The sequence below is a fragment of the Desmodus rotundus genome, chromosome 1, assembly GCF_022682495.2.
Source record: "Desmodus rotundus isolate HL8 chromosome 1, HLdesRot8A.1, whole genome shotgun sequence".
NCBI classification, from domain to species: Eukaryota; Metazoa; Chordata; class Mammalia; order Chiroptera; family Phyllostomidae; genus Desmodus; species Desmodus rotundus.
Window position 1 is genome coordinate 112,962,539 of NC_071387.1, and position 20,713 is coordinate 112,983,251.

General features: G+C 47.4%; 1 protein-coding gene across 1 annotated transcript; it reads right to left on the minus strand.

The window, feature by feature from the left end:
• Nucleotides 1-876: 876 nt before the first annotated feature.
• Nucleotides 877-18,036, minus strand: CLEC19A (C-type lectin domain containing 19A). The gene is made up of 5 exons (XM_024571430.3): nt 17,882-18,036; nt 8,286-8,451; nt 5,455-5,548; nt 2,427-2,559; nt 877-1,158 (listed from the first exon to the last, which is right to left on the minus strand). Exons 1-5 carry the CDS (start codon nt 17,967-17,969, stop codon nt 1,079-1,081), a joined length of 561 nt encoding a protein of 186 aa, XP_024427198.2. The 5' UTR covers nt 17,970-18,036; the 3' UTR covers nt 877-1,078.
• Between the last annotated feature and the right edge of the window lie 2,677 nt (nt 18,037-20,713).

Genomic DNA, 20,713 nt, shown 5'->3' on the forward strand with positions numbered 1-20,713 from the left:
GCTGGAGATCAGTGATGACATGTGGAACACTGGCAGCCCCTGGCACAAGGTGGTGTCCGATTGTCCGGACTTGCATGGAGTAAACTGGGAAGGTGCCCTGGGCAGGAAATGCACTAGGAGGAGTGATGTATCAGGTAGTTGATGAGCATGACTAGATTGGATGGCTATTGCTACTACAGACACACAAGAAACAGCTGAGGACAAGTAGCAGACACTTGCTCCAGGAGTGAAAGCCAAGAGCCTCTTTGGCCACAGACGGAGAAGTTCTCATCTCCTGTGGCAGGAGGGCAGACCAAGCCCAGGACTCAGCGGGACCAGACTTCAAAGGCACTTAAGCCCCCAGCCATGGCAGTTTGTCATGCTACAGTCAGGGTACTGGTTGGGACCTTGACAATGAAGTGGGGCCATCTGGGTGGTACCCACAAAGAAGTTTCCACTTTTGGGGAGATTATGAATAACACAGCTATGACCATTCATGTTTGAATACTCCCTGTTTTCAATTCTCTGATACATACCAGACCTGGAAATGCTGGGTCATCTGGTAATTCTATATTAACTTTTGAGAAAGTGCTAAACTGTTTTCCAGAATGGCTTCACCATTTTCCACCAATTCCCACCAGCAATGTATGAGTTTGGCACTATTTCACTTTCCCATGGGGAACCACCCTCCCCCCCTTTGGACCCATGTGGCTGATAACATGACCGGCCCCCCTTCTCTGCCTCAGTGGTGTGCATCGACACCTGCCCGAGCAGCACAGGCCAAAGTGAGCGCTTCCGGAATGCGCACGTGCCCCAAGCCAGGCCAGTGAGCGTCACCTCTGAGTCTAGGTCAGGCCCTGGTCTTTTGTTCCTTCGATCAATAAATCCACCAATCTTTTAAATTTATTAAGCCAGTTTGAATTGGGTTTCCTGTCACTTGGGACCAAGTAGCCACTCTCTGTTGAGATTTACTTGTTTAATATCTCTGTCTAGGAGATTTATCTCCTTTGTGTTTTACATTTATTGAGTGTCAGTTCTACACTAGGCACAGCTACAAGGTGAGGCTAGAGTTTGGCTCACTCCGAGAGACAAGACTGGGTTAGTGAATGGTCAGAGATGCAATCTTGCAGACGAAGAGGAACTTTCGGCCGCAGGTGTTATCATTCCATGACCTCAGAGCTGTGTGAGAAGAAGCAGAGAACCTGGGTGAAGGCCCATCCACCACATTAAAAGTACCCTACCACCTCACTGGAGTAAAAGCCCTCTCCAGTAGGCCTCATGCCTGCACTGGCATCCCTTTCTTATTGATGCTTGATGAGGCTGCTGTCTGTCCAGCCTTACTCTCTCATAGGGCTAGTAATCACTCACCCACAAGGAAGGGCAGGACGAACTTCACCCAGAGGCTTGGCCCACTCTGGCTACCAGGCTCCAGGATGGCTCCCAGGACAGGTAGTCTCTGTTCTATAGCTCCCTTACTAATCAGGAAAGGAAAAAGGACCAAGGAGGGACTGCAGTTGAGTGCTTGGATCTGGAGTTCTGTAGATCTAGGTCTGGAACCCAGCTCTGCTGCTTGCTTGCTCTGTGACCTTGAACAAATCACTTAATTTCTCTGAGCCTTGGTTTCCTCGTCCACAGAAAGGAAGTATTAAGCATTATTACTTCTCAAGATTGATGTGAGGATTGATGGTATTTTTAAAGATGATGGTGTTTGGTGATTGCTCATACTGCATGCTAACCATTGCAGCCTCTTTGTGTACATTTTCTTGTTTTTTCCTCACACCAACCCTGTGAGTTAAGTATCATTAACCCCATTTTGCAGGTGAAGATTCTAAGGCGCCAAGAGGTTAGGGCATGTATCTTGGGCTGCACAATTAGTTAAGGGGTGGAGCTGGAGTTCAGACCAGGGCATCCGACCCGAGTCCACACTCTCGCCACTGTGCTACATCAGCTGTACCTCCTTTAATGCTCGGAACAGCCCTGAGGGCAGACACAATTATTAAACCCATTTTACCAAAGAAGAGACGGAATCTCAGATAAAACGAATAATTCCCTGTAAGGCCACAGAGCTAGAAAGCAACGAGGCTAGGGTTTCAACTCAGGGGTGTACTCTTCTCACTGCCGACCCCTCAGTGCCCCCCCCCCCCAGGCCCACCTTTGTTCTAATGGTCAGGAGCAGGAGCGCCAGTCTGGGGAGGGGCTCATACTGTGGTGTGCTGGTCAGCTGACACAGAAGCACTACCCTTCTGTCATGCCTCCGCCTCTAACGTCTTTTCATCCAGATCATAGGCTGCATGTCAATAACACACCATTAAATACTGTTTAAAATGTGTCCACTATGAAGGAGGGCCACGCCCCTTATGTCCCAGAGACCCAACTTGCCAGACTCCTGGCCATCCTTGGCGCCTCCTCAGCACCGCTGCAAGAGCCCTGGTCACAAGGGCACCCACCGCTGGTGGGCCGGTACCACATCTGCACGCAGCCCTCCTCTCCTGGGTCAGCATGGACGCCGCCATCCGGCTGGCTCCCAGCCCAGTAGCTGTAGTCATAGGATGAGCCATCGGTCCATTCAAACTGCCCTTTCTGGGGGGTCCATCCAGAGGCACGGAGCAAGCCAAGGAGAGAAAGATCGAGCATTTCAGCGAGTTCCCATTCAGGGACAACATTCTAAACTGCACATCTAACTGCAGAAGTCCTCGCGTTCAACCTGATAGGCTGCTAGTATTGCCACCATTACTAGCTGCCATTTGTGAGGGCATATTATATAGCATGCCAGGTGTTTTACTCATTTTGCCCCCACCACCCTGCAAAGCAGGCATTATCGCCTCCATTTTACAGATGGGAAAATGGGGCTCAGACTGGTCTACCCAAATTCACACAGTTAATAAAGCGTTCTTGCCGGGATTTGAGCCCAGGTCTATCTGACTCCAGTCCCCAAGACCCTAACTACTAGATCTCCCTCCCTCCCTCCCTCCCTTCCTTCCTTCCTTCCTTCCTTCCTTCCTTCCTTCCTTCCTTCCTTCCTTCCTTCCTCTATTTCTCTTTTAATTACTACACTTTAAAATAAATTTATGAGTGGGTGGAAGTCACCCTTCATCCCTTCGCTTTTTGTCCAAATAAATGCGTATTTTTCTTGCCTGATGTAAAATTCCTCTGTCCGATTGCACAGAAAGTCGTGTTGGGAATTTGATTGGTGTTGCAATAAATGTGCAAATTGTGGAAAGAGCTACATTTTTGCAATGTCCTGGAACAAAGGTCATTTCTTCATTTATTCAAGTGTTTAGAAAAGTCTCCCGAAGCACTGATGATTATGGAGGACACATCACTCAATGGGAATTGGCTTGCTGCTTCAGAGAGAGACTAAAGCTTGAGATTTTAGCTCCACCCATTTCCTGGCTCTGCAATCTAGACATGATGCTTAACCTCTCTGAGCCTCAGTTTCCACACTGAGAAAATGGAGTTAATATCTCACTCAGAGAGTTATTGTGAAGCGTGAAAGATTAAAGCATGTAAAGGACTTAGCTAGTGCCTGCCTGGGTACATGGTGTCTAGCACTGAAAAAGAAAAAACAACCCCCCTCCCAAACAAGCCCTGTCCTAGCCAAATAGCTCAGTTGCTTAGAGTGCTATCCAGATACGCCAGGGTTGCTGGTTCGATCCCCAGTCAGGGCACATACAAGAATCAACAAATAAAGGCATAAATAAATGGAACAACAAATTGAAATTTCTCTCTCCCTCTCAAACCAATAAATTTTTTTAAAAAATTTAAAAACAAGCCCTTTTGCTGTATTTATTATTATTATTATTATAAAGATTTTATTTATTTATTTTTAGAGAGAGGGGAAGGGAAGGAGAAAGAGAGAAAGAGAAACATCAATGTGTGGTTGCCTTTCACATGCCCCCTACTGGGGACCAGGCCTGCAACCCAGGCATGTGCCCTGACTAGGAATCGAACTGGCAACCTTTCAGTTCGCAAGCCGGCACTGAATCCACTGAGTCACACCAGCCAGGGTTATGTATGTATGTATTTATTTATTTATTATTATTATTACTACTACTAAGTCTTGTCATTCAAGTTCCTTAAACTCAAAAAAAGTGTATTCATAATCCAACTTTAAAGTTACTATTATCAATGGAAATTTTGGGTTTTTATTACAACTTTTATATGGGTTCTTACCACACAAGTTCTATTGATTATAAAAACATATCTCTACTGAATCTGGCCACTACTGTTACTTCTGCTACTTTGTAAGCTTTAAGGAGCTCTTACAGTATGCCGGGCTCAGCCCTTCACATACAGTAGCTCATTTACTTTTTACAATAAGGCGCTATCGTTATCACCCCCATTCTACAGCTGAGGAAACTGAAGCTCAGAGAGGTAAAAAAAAAAATGCCCAAAAGTCCCCTGCCAGCCAGTAAGTGGCAGACCAGGAGCAGAAACTGGAACCCTGTTGCTTCAGCGCTCTGAGGCAGGGCTAGAGACACACATGCAAAGTAGAGAGTACGCAGCTTGCCCAGGGAAAGGCTGGGGACAAAACCTCTGGGTGGAGTCTGCTGTGATATTGCCAGGCATGAGACCTGGCCCCAGCCATCCTCTTCAGCTTTATTCCCCACCATTTTCCCACCCACCCCTGCCCCACCGTGCATCCCAGACACACTGGTCTTCAATGTCCTGGCAAGTGCCATGATCCCTCCCAGCTCAGGACCTTTGTCCATGCTGTTCCTTCTACCCAGAATGGTCTTCCTCTGGCTGACTCCTACTTGTGTATTAGACATTAGCCTAAATGTCTTTTCCCCAGGGAGGCTGTGGAACCATGGATGTGCACAGCTTTCAGCTCCTTCAGGAGGATCAGCAGCAGGGAGCAGAGCTGACTGACAGCCTCAGCTCCCTGGCCTCTTTGGATCCACCACTGCCTTCCCAGAGAGACCATGCTTCCTGCAGGCTGTGCCCAGTCGCTTGACAGTTACTCCGCATGTCAGAGGTACGAGCACTGGCTCATTCCTCTCATGGGCATCCTTTGCCTGAGAATTCGCCCTGGGCCTAGCCAAGACCTTCTCACAACTGTGCTATGCCCTGAGGCTGTTCCTGCCCAGTCCTTCTGTACCCTCTCCTTTCACAGGTCTCAGACCCACATCACTGTCTGAAGACATTCCCTGCCTCCTTATGCCCCTCCCCTTTTTTTCTTCATAAAGGTTTCCCCTCAAAAATCTCTTGGAAATCTAATCATGTTTTTGTGTCTGTGTTTTGGAGGACCCTAGACAAACAGAGGCCTTCCCTGACCATATTATATGTTCCCATCATATCCTCTGTCACAATGTTTATTGAATTCTAACTGGGCATCTTGGTGTCTGAGTTCTCTCTGTCTGCTGAGCATGGAGCAGCAACTGGGTGCATAAGTTCCCCGTGAAAGGCTGGTTAAATGAAAATGGAATCTTGGCCGGGGCTTCCAAGAGGGCCTGATGGCCATCGCTTCCTCACCTGTCTATGGTCATGAAGCCCTGTCCAGATGTCATTTGGGATCCCAGGAACACAGCTGTTCACAAGGTCATACACAAAGACGTTCTCCTCCCAGCTGAGAAGGTAAGAAATGCAGCAACGTGTTACTTGTTGCCTCCGTTCACAGAAATCTGAAAGCAATCCTTGTTAACCTTCCTGGACCAAAGTAAAGAGAGGATATGAGGCAATCCTGCTCTATTCTCCTTTTCTTTTTAAACTAGGTCACCACATGTAGCTGTCATTCCATGGACACCTCTGGATTTGATCCACGCCAGCTCAGAGCAGGACTCAGCAATATTATTCACCCTAAAGATTTAAATCTACTTCAAAGACACTAGCAAATAAGATGGGTTAGAGACAAAAAAAAAAAAAAAAGAAGAAGAAGAAGAAGTGGTATGATTTCTGAGGACAAATTGTTCTTCAGTCCAACAGGTGTTTGACCTTGGTCCTACCCAGCAGGGCGAGCACTGGCATCCTCAAATGTCCCTCTCACACACAAGTCAGGGTCTCCTATAGCAACCGCTGAACATGCATGTGGGCAGTCACCTGTGGGGTGGCCACCCGGTCGGGTTGGCACTATCACCATCTTTGTTCAACAGCTCCTGCTTGGGAAACAATTTCAATATTTTATTGCATTTTCCTCATATCTGGTCAAAATAACTAGAAAAGATAAAGGTGTTATTGCAAGTAATAGGGAGCAGAGATCAAATGAAGTTAATTTAATTCAATTGTCGCTTGAAACAAAGATGAAAATTATTAGGTAAGCTGCAAGTATAAGAACTTTGAACTTCAATCAGATGCTCCATGGACATAAGCTGATTGCATGTTTAATTATGAAAGAAAGGACAAAATGAGAAAGCATGAAGAAAACACCAGAAATATAGAATTGAATTGTGTCTCAAAGACAAGATATAATTGGGACTTTTATAATAGTGTCCAATTTTATGGGAACGAAACCTTACTGATCGCAAAGTATTGTTCAAATTCAACTCTTGTTCATGTTTTCTGGAAAGTATTCCATGCCAAATGGAAAACAACCTGTAAAAGAGAGGAAAGGGGGAGAATATTAGTATAAGAGAGGAAGAGAGCGGGATTAGGAGTTTGGAAGGAGAGAAGGTAAGCTGAGGCAGAAAGAACAGGAGTTGGCCAGATATTGCTGGAAAACCCCTGAATTTGCCTAAAATCTTGCTGATGTTCAGTTAACCAAGGGTTAGTTCCCACGCCACGAGGCAGGCCGAACTGTCCTTCCCTAGGACTGGCTAAAGGAAAATCTTCAATTGGAGTTACTTTTAAATTTACTCTTTATTACATAATATCTCACTTTCCTCCATAGGCTGGGAATTTTTGAGAACTTATTTTATCCACCTCCATACATGCCAGTCCTGGTCTGCACTCTCTATTGCAGGGGATCTGACCCTTGAAGGCCGCCTTTCCCTGTCGTGTCAGCCGCCCTCCCAGTAAGGGGGGCACTGACGGAGGAGGGGAGGGAGAGAGAGAGAGAGAGAAGTCAGGGTGTTTCCCTCTCTGCCTAGGGAGTCACTGGCCGGTGCTGCCTCACCTCAGTGGCTGCAGCTTCCACTGGACTGGCCCGCCCTCCGGCAAAGGCGGAATTGGCTTTCCTGTTGTTGCAAATCTCTAGATTGCCTCACTCTCATCTCTTCGAGCTCTCGGATTCCATCACTTATGTATGTATTCAGTTCTCTCTGTTTCAAGTATCTGTAGTGGTTCCTCTTTTCCGAGTCTGACCCTGTATCCTCACTATGTTCTGCAGCACCACTGAGAATACAGTGGGTGCTCAATGTATCTGTTGGATGAATAGATGGGAAGACTCCTTTGGAAACTAGGAGAGTGGGCCCATCCTGTTCTTCACAAAGCTCAGCTAAAGCATCGAGAATCAACTGTCTTTCTAACTTCAGTCTGAGATTCTTGAAAAACAGAGGCAAGATTGTGAGTTTGTAGTGTGTGTACCAATGGGACATATCACACCTGGCTTCGAGGAACCCACAGATTAGCAAGGTCAGAGGTGAAACAGGTCATTAAACTGTGATGAAGAAAGTGCTCTGGGAGAGGAGGGTAATGAGAGCAATTAGGCCGCCATGGACACAGGGGAGATTCTGGGGAAGAGATGTTGTCAGTGCTGTGTCTTGAAGGTTGAGGAGGTATCTACAATACCTGGAGAAGATATGGATGGGAATTCCCAGCAGAGGGAACACAAGGTGCAAAGGTATAGAGGTATTAAAGGGCTGGACCAGACTAGAGAACTCTGAGATGGTCCGTGTGGCTGGGGCTTAGGAGACAGAGGCCCCCGAAGGATGCCCTGGTGGGTTGGCTGTGGAATTCGACTGCTCGGGTTCACAGCCGAGCCTCATCACTTTACAGCTGTGTAACTTTGAGCAAGTTACTTGCCTTTTTGGAGCCTCAGATTCCATATCTTCAAAATGGAGATACCTACCTAATTTGGTTCGAGGGAGGTTTAATATGATGAGGTATCTAAACACTTAGCGAATAAACATCAGCTATTATTCCTTATATTATATTCTTTGTATGTATATCATGTGAGTTGCAATATGGGGCCAACCCCCTGTGATAAAGAGCGGGGCACCGCACAAATCAACACTTACAAAGGTGTATCTTACAGCACACTTTTTGTTCCTCTTACTACATGCTTTGCCTTCTATTGCCCAGGACAGTTTCAATGAGAAATTGGGCTGGATAAAAGTTAGTTTCGATTATTAAAGAGAAACGCCATTCTCTACTCCCCTTTCCAAAGGGGCTGCTAGGTTGGGCTATGGAGGGTGGAGGAGCCCACTCACCTGTGGATGGAGGCCAGTTTGGCGGAATTCCAGCCAATGGAGAACGCAGAACAGTAGAAGTCAGCCTCGGCCCAGGTCTTACTGAGAGGGAAAAATCGATAGCAGTGGCCTTTGAACTCCACCCAGAACAGTGGGCACTGGGAAGCCTGGGGCAGCTCTGGCACAGCTGGGGGCAGAGAGGAAACAGACTGGGAGGGAGGCTGGCAGTGCACACACAGTTTCTACAGCTTATGACATATTTTCAAGAGTGAAAGCAAAACATGTTCCATTATGATTAATGCAATTCTACCCCTGAGGTCCAAAAAACATATGCATATCAACAATTTACAAAATAAAGTAATATGCGCTCATTATAGAACACTTGGAAAATGTCACTACTTTGGTATAGTTTTCTTCATGTCATGCTTGAATGCAGTAATTTTTTAAAAATAGAGTTGTGATTATATGGTATTATTCACACCTGTCAGCATTCTGATTTCTAAAAATTAGAGTAGAAGCATTCCCCCATGCCATTGGAAGTTTTAGTAAACATTGTTTTAAATAGCTCTTGAATAGTCCACTGAATGGCCCCTCTAGAATTTATTTAATCATCCCCATGTTTGTGGGTAATTAGATTGTTTCCCTTTTTAAAAAAAACAATTACACGTTATGCTGAGATGAACAGCCCTGTGCATAAAGCCTTTTCAGCATTTCTCATGATCTTCTGAGGAGAGATTTTTTAAGGTTTGATATAATTTGCTAAATTGCCTCCTGAAAGCAATTTATGCTGAGAGTGCCGTCTCCCCCTGCCCTTCCAGCACGAGTACTACCACTTTAATGGCAATCTTTGCAAACTGTATAAGCAAAAAGTGGTATCTTGTTCCATTTGCAAGTCCGGGCTCTCTGGCGAGGGCGGACATTTTCCCCATGTGTTTATGGACAAATTATAGCCATCGAGCTACTGGGTTTGTTCTTAATTCTGAAAAGGCATAAATGAAAAACCCACGTTTGAGACAATAATTTCTCCCAAGCTTTAGTCCCCCTGGAAACCCCTTAGGAGATTTTATACACACACACACATATGTATATGTATGTGGTATATATATGGTTTATATACATACGGTTTAAATATGTATATGGTGTATATATATATGTAATATATACACATATCTTTAAACCATAACTCCCGATGACTGGCTCAGGGGAGGAAGGCATGCTGAGAACTGTCCTTGGACTAGGTTGAGTGGCTAATCTGTGAGGATCAGCAGAGGCCAGTGGTGACGTTTGTTAGACTAAGGTCGGGAGGCCTGTGTCTCAGCCACCAGCTCTGCACCTGATGATGTGCTGTGTGATGCGGGCCTCTCCCTTCCCTTCTCAACCATCAAACTGGTTGATCTTCAGGGTACCTTTTGCGGTGCTCAGGGGTGTGGAAACTTTGCCTTTGAAACCACTATGATAACTGGCTGAGCATGAGTCCAAAGGTAGAAGACAATATTTTTTGAGCATTTATGATCATATTAGGGAAACTGGCTTAGACAAGTTGACTTGCCCAAGGTTATCCTGCTAGTAAGTGGCAGAGTAGGGATTGGAACCCAAGTCTTTGATCTTAAAGTCCACATGATGTTTCATCACAGAGACGTCAATAGGGCTGAGAACGGTTAATCGTCTTTTAGCACCCACTTCTTAAGTTTGCTCAGCCAACTAATTGGGCCAAATACGTTTGACCCAATGGATTTGGCCCAGGGGCATATATGGATTGCTCTGTAATAGTATGATTACTAATGACTAGCTCAGGGCTTCATAATCAGGGTTGATGTACTTCAGGAGTCCAGTGAATCCCCTGAAATTAAATGCAAAGTTGAAGGTGTGTGTGTGTGCCTTTGTGCGTTTTTCTGAAGAAAAGGACAGTTACGTTTATCAGTAGAGCCACACTATGCAGGCAGCTTCAAGCCACGCTTCCTGTCAGAGCCATTGGGCTTTTCCATTTGACCAGGACCAGCCCTTTCCCCACCTGGGCAGCTGGTCAGTCCTGGTTTTTCCCACCGCTCCTCGTTAGTCCTGGCCAACTGTCTTTCAATGAACACCATTTTCTATACAGATTCACAGTTGGCTCCTTTAATTCCCCTCTACGTGGCAAAGGGAGAGAGCTGTGCATGAGGAGTGCAGTGGGCTCAGTATCTTCGGCCCGTCCCTGTCCCTCGGAGCTTGGTCTCCTCCTTTCTCAGCTACGACCACTGGTCTAGGAGGATGTTGCCTCAATGCCTGCACACGGTGTTGGCCAAGAGGGGTGAAGGACCCCTTGGGACGCTGGGTGTTACGGAGCTATTTGTGGGGACTTTCAGGCACTGTCTTCTACACAGAGAGACTTGGCTACTTTGGAGCAGTTTTCCCCTTACTACGAATGAGAACCAGCAAATTATTTTTATCTTCTTTCCAACCTATGACTTGTAACCAAGGACTCTCATTGATTTGTCCAGGAGTTGGCTAGACTAACTGGCAGACTATGGTGTTTCTGGTGCTAAACCATTTTCCCCATTCCCACCCATCCTAACTATTTCTATTAGAGGTGGGAGTAGTGTGGTCAAACCCAGGTTCCCCGGGACGGTCCCAGTTTTAAAACTGAAAGTCCCACATCTCAGGCCTCCTCAGTTGGTCACCCCGGAGCAGTGGTTTCGGGGCACATTTGACCCCCAGGGACATTAGACAATGCCTAGAGACATTTTTGGTTGTTAAAATAGGGGGAGTGCTATAGGTATTCAATTGGAAGAGGCCAGGGATGCTGTTAAACATCCTACAAGGAATGGGACAACCCCCTACCCCACAAAGAGGTTTCCACCCCAAATGTCAACAGAAACCCTGCCTTGGACGGAAGACAGAACCCCCAAAATATAAAATAACCTCACAGTGCCCAACACAAAACATCACAGCAGATGTCCACATTTCTCAGCTAATCTGTATTTTCTTTAACAATAATTAAGCCACAGGTCTCACAACTGATTAAAAGCAGACTTTGGGTTAGTTCTCTGATTTCAGAGTTAAGCATATTACTATTATAAACCCACGACTGCTTAAAAGCCCTGGGGACCTTGCTAGAACATTGTACTTAGATTTGATGGTACAGACCTCACCAAAGAATGCTGAAGAAGGGAGGTCTTGCTTTTTCCTCTCTGAGGTTGGGGTGAAGTGGACTCCTTTGTCATCTCCCTCTGGCAATGGGAGGAGGGCTTTTTTTTGTTGTTGTTTTTGTTTTGTTTTCCTTCTGGAGTCCTTTTCCCATAAGATGAGACATAGTGGGTTCTGCTCTATGAGAGGGCCCCAGTCTCAATTCCTGGCTCCTTTCACATGTGAGTGTCAATTCTTGCTCAGGGCTGGTGTTCCTCCCCTACTCAGGCTAACATCTGTTGTAACCATCACTCTCCCCAATGCCTGGCACATACTAGGTATGCAATAACTAGTTTTGAATGACTAAACACGTGCTAGGAAATCACATAGTTTCTTTGGGGCAATTGCCCCCTTTTGGGGACCGTGGTGAGAAGGGTGTGTGCATCACCCCTGCGTCCTGACTCCAGGATGGTGTGCCTGGACTGTTCTCACTGAGCACTGAAGGCTGCTTGCTGACCCTGGTTTTTCAGGTTATTTAGTGTGATAACAGCTGGGAAGGGCAGCATCAGCATGACTAGGGAGCTCGTTAGCGATGCCAAATCTCAGCACCCTTGCCCCAAACCCACAGAGTCAGAATCTGCAATTCTATGCAGCAGACAGAAAGAAGGAGCTCCTACCCTTTGGGACAGCATGGATGGAACTGGAGAGCATTATGCTAAGTGAAATAAGCCAGGTGGTGAGGAACAAATACCATATGATCTCACCTTTAACTGGAACATAATCAACAAAATGAACAAGCAAACAAAGTATAGCCAAAGACACTGAAATTGAGAACAGGCTGACAGTGATCAGAAGGGAGAGGGGAGGCGATAACAGGGGAAAAGGGTGAAGGGTTCACAGGAACAATCATAAAGGACATATGGACAACAACAAGTGGGGGGTGGAAATGGGGGAGGGAGGTGGGGATGGCTGGGGTGGTGGGGAGGAGTGGGAGGAAAAGGCAGAAAACTGTACTTGAACAATAAAAAAAAATTTTAAAAAGAATCTGCATATTAATAAGACTCCCAAGGATTCGGGTGTGGGAAAGTCTGGGAGCACTGGTCTACATACAGTGTGCCAGACCAACGGGTGGAACCTGCAGAATCAACACTCATGTACTCATTCATTCACTCACTCTCCCAGCCAGGCTTGTCCAGGAAGACCGAATGATTACTTACATTATTAGGGGAGCTGGAAAGGAAGGGGAGGATCTTAGCTCCTAGAAAAAGCTCCAAGGCTTCTCCAGGGTTCTAAAGCCTGGCCGCTACTTTAAAAGCAAGTCCCCCATGGGGAAAACAATCTCCCTGAAGTTTGGCCCCACATTGCTATTTACACCCCCTCCTCCCCACCGCTGATCCCTTTGATTTTTCTCCACTAAGCAAATCATAGTTATGGATGCCTGGGGTGAAACATACCAGAAAATGGGGCTGTGACAGGTCACTGCTCAATTACTCCCGGCTCCACCTGGGCCTGCAAAGGCCTTAAATTGGGAGGTCCAGGGATGCCAGAGGGAGCCTCGCACTGGCACTGGGATGGTAATGAGTTCCCCACTGCCTGGTACACCCCACCCCCCAAACCCACTTTTCCTCTGGGATTTTAGAAACTGGGAGTAGAGGGATCCCAGGAACACCTTTCATCAACCTAAACCCCAAAGTAGCCTTTGCTAATCTCTGCTTCCTTGTGAAGGCATTTCTATAGTTTTATAGCTTGACAGGTAGTAACAGCAACAGAATAACCAGGGCCAGCCCTACTGGGCTTTCACCTGAACTAGGGGTTGTCAAATGCTTGGTACTTATCAGTTCATTTAGTATTCACACATCCTATGATGTAGGTCACCCTTAGTTTACAGACAGAGAAACCACAAGCACAGAGAGGCTGGGTAACATGCCCAAGATCACACAGCTCCTAAGTGGCAGAACTAAGTTATGAAGCCAAGCTGTCTGGCTCCAGATCTCATTTAGAGAGTCCTTATGTCTCAGTCTTGATTGGCTGGACCTTCATTCATTCCCTTATTCATTCACCAAGTCCTATGTGCGCACTTACGTGGCCTCAGGCAGTGGGCTGCATGCTGGAGATACTGTGTGGCGAACTACACAGAGGGGGCTTCTAACCTCATGTCTATGGACAATGAGATTAAGAAAAAGAAGCACAGACGTAAAGATGTCGCCAATATGCAATTTGTGGATGTGTGTCATGCAAGCAAAAACTTGAGGGAGCAACCCCCAAGTTATTTTGGAAGCTAGTTATTTGTTTGCCCCTTTTCTCTTCCTCATTGAACTGGCGGCTGCCCTGCACCTGTCTTCAAGGGGCTCACAGGTGATTATAACAGGGCACCAGAGTCCCCTTCCCAGATGGAGGAAATACAGGGTGTTGTCACAGGACCACCTGTAAGTGACACATAACCCCCATTTGGAGATCAGGGAGGCTTCCTGGAGGAGAGGATGTCTCAACTGGGACTTGAAGAATCAGAGAATGAGAGTTCCAGGTAGCAGAGCAGTATGTGCAAAGGCCCAAAGGTATATGAGAGAATAACGCATTTGGAGAATAACTGCAAATAAGATTTCAAGGTGTGGAGGGAAGGTGGGTGGGGGGTAGGGGTGGGGGCAGGCAAAAGAAGAGGCCCGGGAGGTGACAAAGACGGGGTAGCGAAAAGGAATGTACAAAGGAGCTTGTTGCTCTGGAAACCAGGCTGCCAAACTACAAGGTCTTTTACTTCAGTTAACAGCACCAAAGGCCCCCAGGTTCTCCAGGCTGGGATGGGAGTCAAAGCCTTTGGAACCACTGAGCTTATTAAGGAAAGAACACACCAGTAGAGTTCAAGGCTCATTTTTTCTCTCTCTCTCCCTCTCACTCTGTCTTTCTCTCTTTAAAAGAATAAATTGTCACCTTCCCACTCAAACTGGCTGCTTGCTGGGCTGGCCCCAATCCAGCCACCCACAAACTCACTACCCTGCTGCCTCCTGCCCAGATCAGCCTTGGGAGCCAGCCAGGAGAGGAGGAGGGGGAGGCTCTGGGAGCCACATTTGTGTGGGTCTCCCCACCCCCACACTACTGGACCCCAGATGTCCCAGAGGGTCAGAAAAAAGTGTCTCCTGGTGTCCAGGATGGTGGCCACTAGGAGAGCTCATTCACTTTCATCCCCTTTGGTTCCTGCTGCCTCCCTGGTCCAAATGTCCCACTGCCAGCCCATCCTCCTTCCCAGCGAGCCCTGGCTCTGATGAGCAGACTGGTGGTCCTGTTAGCGTAGGTAGCTAAGTATTAATAAAGGAAGGGAGCAAAGGTAATCAAACATTAGGAAGCTTAATCAACTGGGGAGCTGAGTCGGACACAGTCTGCTTCACTAGGAAGTTGCAGCATGCATGGGCTTCCCAGGGGACCGCTGCATTGGGACCTGACCCCAAAGCAGGCATGAGGGGGGAGTAAAAGCAGCAGGGGAAACTCCACTACTGGCCATCTGCACTGTAGGGATCAAAATGGCAACCATAAGGGCCTGTCAGTCAAGCCTGGGAAAAGGATCAATTGGATTGGATAAGGGACACAGAATCCTGGAAGATCTAGGAAATTGAGTGGTGAGAAGGAGGACCCAAAGCCAGCCCGCGAAAGATTGGGAAGTTGATTGGTTAGTTTGAAAGGGTGCCTGGTCCTTCCCACGCCTAAGATAATATAATCAGCCTAACAAAGGGGCTCATTTTCTCTCTCTCTGTCTCTCTCTCTCTGCCCCCCTCCTCTCTTTCTCTGTAAAGTGCACTCGCCCCATTAATTTGTGTGTTCTCTCTCCATAGCAGCCATATGGGCCTAGCAGCTGTGGCCTGGCCTCGGGGACTCCAAGTGTGGGCCTGGGCACAGGGCCAGCCACCTGAAGCACAGCCAGGAACAGACTAAGCTAGCGGATGGGGACAAACGCTGAACTGGACTGGGCTGTAACATGGACTGAACTGATGGCACAGAATTTCTGGACACTGGCCCTATTCCTGGGAGTTATGAAGACAAGGCTGGACTTTTTCCACAGTGGGTTGGCTGAAGATGAGACATCAGGAGCCTGAGCAGCCATTTATTTCGACCCTAATAAACCTTACCACTAAACCTCGTTCTCCCCTGTGGCCCCTGGAAATGCTTTTCTTACGACACTGCAAGGACCCGATTTCTACAGCAGCTGTCACATAGCTGTCATGCCCGAGCTCTGCTTTCCCTTCTCTGGGCTGCTTTTGTAGCCACATGATACGGGGGAAACGGCACAGTATCATTCCTTATATTGCTAATAATGATGTTTTAAGTAAATTTATGATTTTGTGTTGGGCCCCATTCACAGCCATCCTGGGCTGCAGGTTGGACACCCCAGAATCTGCTCAGGCTCCAGCTGGGCTTTCTGCTGCTGGGCTGAGAGCCTGGGGAGCAGTAGAACTACCGCTTAGATGGATGATGACCTTGCTTTGGTCATTTGGCCTCTGTAGGCCTCAGTTTCCACAGTTGTAATATAAAAGGTTTGGGCTGAACAGATTTCCAGGGTTTTTCCTTCTCACTTGTTCCAACTGCAGCTCTGAGATCTGTAAGGTTGCTGGGTTAGAAGCAATCTCACCCCTACCCGAAAGGGGGTGGGAGTGAGGCATGGGGACAGATGTCTGAAGTTCCTTTCTTGGAGGCTTTATGTTACAACAGGAAACTGTTGTCTGGCCAGTGCTATCACAACACCACCAATCACAGCGGCAGAAGTGGTCATAGTACTAACTCATTTTTCAAGAGCTTAGCAGGTGTTAAGTACTTTACTTGCATGATTTCATTGAAGGTCCCCAAAATGTTTGGTAGGAAACATTATTATTCCCACTTTCCAGGGGGTACACTTGAAGCTCAGAGAGACATCCCATGGGCACAAGCTAGTGAGAGAGAAGACTCCTAGCTGCTCCCACTCTCAAACTCAGCCCCAGCCCTTCCCACACGTGTTGGGTAGAAAGGCGAGACCTCGGAATATACAAGGCAGCCTTCAAGGATACTTTGTCCAACTTCTCTCCTAGTTGCCCACTGCACATGGAGGAAACTGAGGCACAAGAGCAAGAATGCGAAGACACTCTTATGAGCTGGATTGCATGTTTGCATGACTCCTAATTCATATGTGGAATTGTTACCCCTGCCGCAATGTAATGGCATTTGGAGGTGGGGTCTGTGAAAGGTGTTTAGGGTTAGATGACTGGCTGGACCTGACTAACGCGGACACTCGGAGTTTATGACAGAACCAAAGCCCCTGATGCTTGCCCAAATGAACTGAAACCATCCCCCACCCCTCACCACTAGGGTTGCCAAATTGAGGGGGAGGGAGTATGCTTAGTTAAATCTGAATTTCAGATAAACGACAAATAATTTTTAGCATAAATAGATCCCATGCAATATTTGAGACATATTTATATGAAAAAATGATTTATTATTTATCTGAAATTCAAATTTACCTGGGCATCAGTATTTTATCTGGCAACCCTATCATCGTATTGTTTAAATTACGCCAACCCCATAACAGCCCAATAATGTGACCTTATGGGTGTTTAATTTAATGGGGATACAAATAGTCTCTCCGCCACAGAGTTATTGTAAGGATTAAATAAATCCATTTATGGAAAATGTTTAAAACGGTACCTGGCACATGATATGGGCTATATAAATCATAATTATTGTTATTGATATTATTATTATTATATATTTTTTAAACAATGTTTGGCTCCGGTGGAGGGGACAGGCAAGATCCTCAGGAATGAGGAGATTGGAGAATTCAGGACTCTTCCTACCCTGACGGGGGTCCCCAAGTCAGCATCCCTGCCCCCCCACTGCAAAGAGGAAGAAATCAAGCCCATGTGAAGCCCCATGTCCTCTAAATGGGACGCGGGGGGCCATATGCCTGAAGCTAGTGGGCCCCAGTTCTTAGGAGTGCTCCGTAAAATTTGCAGAGCGCGTTGCTGGGCTAGGCTCCAGGGAGCTGCTCAAGGGACACGGGAGAATATGTCCTCCTCCACGCCCAACCCCTGGTGGCACAGTGGCAGTCCTGAAAGCTCCTGGGAATAGCAGTCACAGCCCAGCCCAGGTGGGGGTGGGGAGCCCAGATGCCAAATTCCTAACAAATCACCATTTTCAGATCTTCCTAAGGTGCCAGCACTGTGCGCTTGCTTTCCCCACCTCACCACCTCTCTGGCACAGTAGCCCTGGAGGGTGTCATTGTGCATGGTTTTCCAAAGTAAGCTGAGGCTCAGCAAGGTTAGGAAATTTACACCACTGAGCTTTTAAGATGCAGAGCCGGGATTTAAAATCAGGACTCTTTGGGTCTGGCCTGAGGACAATGCCCATGAGCTGGAGGGAGGGGAGCTGGAGGGCTGTCAGGAGGCTCAGCTCGGCCCTCAACATTCCTCAGGTCAGGCAGCCGGACTTTCTGATAGAACCTCAAGTACCTATGGGTGTCCTCCTGTCCACCTGCTCCGGGCCCTGGCCCCTGTGCTCACCTGGGCTGATACTGATGTCCGTTTGTGGAAAGGCCTGTGCAGAGAGGAGGGTCACAGTGGCCAAGGCCCACAGCTCCCACCCCTGCATCCTGGGCTGCAAGAAGTCCAACTCTCGGCCTGAGTGGAGGAAAGAGACCCTTCCCCACGATCTTTGGTCTGGGTGCAGTTTGCTGTCCTACGTGCAGGCAGGGACTTCGAAGAGCTCAGGAGCAACGGGGTAGATCCCAGTCTCCTCCTCCTGCCCTCCCTTCTCTCTGCACCGCTGGAGACAGCTCAGAATGACACTCTGAAAGTTGTCCTGGGCCAGCCCCCTTAGGAGAGCCAAGAGAAACAGCAGCCCTGCTTCTGAGCCACCTTGTAGCCCTGGGTGTGCACCCGCTTCTGAGATTCCGTTTCCTCTTCTGTAAGATGCGGTAATAACAGAGCTCACATCTAAGCCTGCTACAGGAGATAAAGCATCTCTACTCCTCAGAGAAAATATAATCCAGAAGGTAAAAATAAAAGTTACCATAGAGTGTGGAGGTCTCTTTGGCTAAAGCCAGCTCACCCATGGATATGAGTTGTTTGGTCCATGCCATGTTTTAAAAGTTTTTAAAAAATTGTTGTCAGGGTATAAAATCAAGAGATTATAGGGATAAGTCCAGATTTCTGCCTTCTGTTGAAAATCTGAAGATTTGATAAGACTTAGCCCTCATTTGTACTGAGTCACGGAACAGTTGTGCAGAGCTTGGAAAGGGCGCCCCCTTCAGGCGGGGCCTGTGGACTTTGGCTCAGCTGGACTCCTCCCTGTCGGCCTAGCCCCAAAGCATTGCAGAGCCTGCTGCAGAGGAATCTCAGAGGAAGGGCAGGTGGGTTGGTCCCCTTCTGAGTCTCTTGGAGGTTAAAGAAGGCTCGGGTAGATGGTTCTTGGCACAGAATAAGTGTCGACAAAGAGAAGCAAACGTTATCGTTAATAAATAGTTTTAGTGTGTAGTGTTTGCTCAGACTTACACGTCTTTAAATCCACTGGTGTTTCATTAGGATCTCATTGCATTTATGGAGAATGCAAATAGCCAAAAACCAGTGTTTCCCCTACTGTGGCCGGCGTGGCTCAGTGGGTTGGAGCATCCTCCTGTACACAAAAAGTTCTTAGGTTTGCCTGGGTTGTGGGTTCAGTCCCCAGTTGGCATGCCTGTGAGAGGCAACTGATCGATGTTTCTCTTTCTCTCTTTTTCCCTTCCTTTCTCTCTAGAATACACACACACACACACACATTAATCATTTAACACACATTTTAGTGTCAGGTTTATATAAAGCACTGCCTTAAATTAAGGAAAAAAAAAACCAGTCTTTCCCTGAGTCCGTGTGTCCTCAGGCAAGTTGCTTTGGCTCTCTAAGCCTCAGTTTCTTCCTTTATAAAATAAAGCATAGTAACCATACCAACCTCACAGAGTAAATGAAATAATCTGTTTATAATACTTAGTGTAGATGCAGATGAGTAGTAGATGTTCAATAAACGATAGCAGCTTTTGCTACGATTATCACTGATCCAGCACAAGCCTTTTTCTGGCACCCCCGCGCACTGCCCACCCTGCACTGCCTCCTCCCTTTCCTGAAATGCTCAACCAGGCACCTCGACACTTGGTGCAGCGGGCATTCCCAGGGAGGGCTTGAACACAGCCCAGCCACTCCTTTTCTCCCTGGAACACTCGCTGGTGTGCCTGCAAGAAGTAACTTAACCGCTGCCTGTGCAGGGTGCATTGTCCTGCTGGTGTTACAGCTAGAAGCCTGCCTGCCAGCCAAGGCCTGACTCGGGCCATCAGCACGGCCCAGGCCCCGTTTCAGCAGGCAGCATGCCTCATGTCACCAGTCACCTCAAAACTTCGTGCTGGGGCACATTTATTATTTATAAACGATAAACATTGATTCTATAAGTGATGTGCATGTGTTATCCACTGTACCAATATATCACGTTTGTTACAAAACACCTTTCTCCAAAACTGACATTCTTTAAAAGTTGGTACATGATGTAAATATAGATGAAAGTTTGGACAGTTCCTCCTTACTCCCCATCAGCGGGTGTGCTCTACTTTGGGGGTCCTGCCATCATGGGACTCACTCTCTGAGTGGGAACGAACTGCAGGGGAGAAGGAGGGTAGTCAGACAGACACAGGCCACCGTAAATCCTTTTGAAACGTGAAGGATCCTTTGATTTGGCAGATAAACCCCCTAAATGATCTGTGCTGGTGTGTGATGGCTGGAGGCGTGGTGACTGGGTTCCTGCCCCCTCTCTGGATGGAAACGCACAGTATTTGTTACATGCTCAGCCCCAGGTGTCTGCGGACCAGCAGCGTCAGCATCACCCGAGAGCAGGCTAAACATGCAGGCCCTCAGGCCCCAAACCAGACCTGCTGCATCAGAATCTGCTTTGTGACTAGGTCCCGGCGGGGCACAGGTACATTAACATTTATGAAGCATTGCTCTGGACAGGGGTAGGCAAGCTTTTAAAATGAATTCTATTTTCTAATCCTCACTGAAGGATATTTTTAAAAAGATTCTATTTATCTGTTTTCAGAGTGGGGAAAGGAAGGAGAAAGAGAGGGGGAAACATCAATGTGTGGTTGCCTCTCACGTACCCACCCACTGGGGACCTGGCCCACAACCCAGGCATGTGCCCTGACTGGGAATCCAACTGGTGACCCTTTGGTTCGCAGGCCGGAGCTCAATCCACTGAGCCACACCAGCCAGGGCCCAAGGATATTTTTTTATTATTAATTTTAAAGACGGGGGTGGGGGGAGACAGACAGACAGACATCAATGTAAGAGAGAAACATTGATTGGTTGCCTTCTGTA

Bases quoted from the DNA above. Each gene is read 5' to 3' on its own strand.
- CLEC19A (XM_024571430.3), bottom strand. From the start codon at position 17,969: ATGCAGGGGTGGGAGCTGTGGGCCTTGGCCACTGTGACCCTCCTCTCT. The intron at 5,549-8,285 runs GTGAGTGGGCTC...TTACCTTCTCAG, and splicing joins AAACTGGCCTCCATCCACAG to CTGGGAGGAGAACGTCTTTG. The intron at 1,159-2,426 runs GTGGGTGCCCTT...CTTCTCACACAG, and splicing joins GTGGTACCGGCCCACCAGCG to CTCTGAGGTCATGGAATGAT.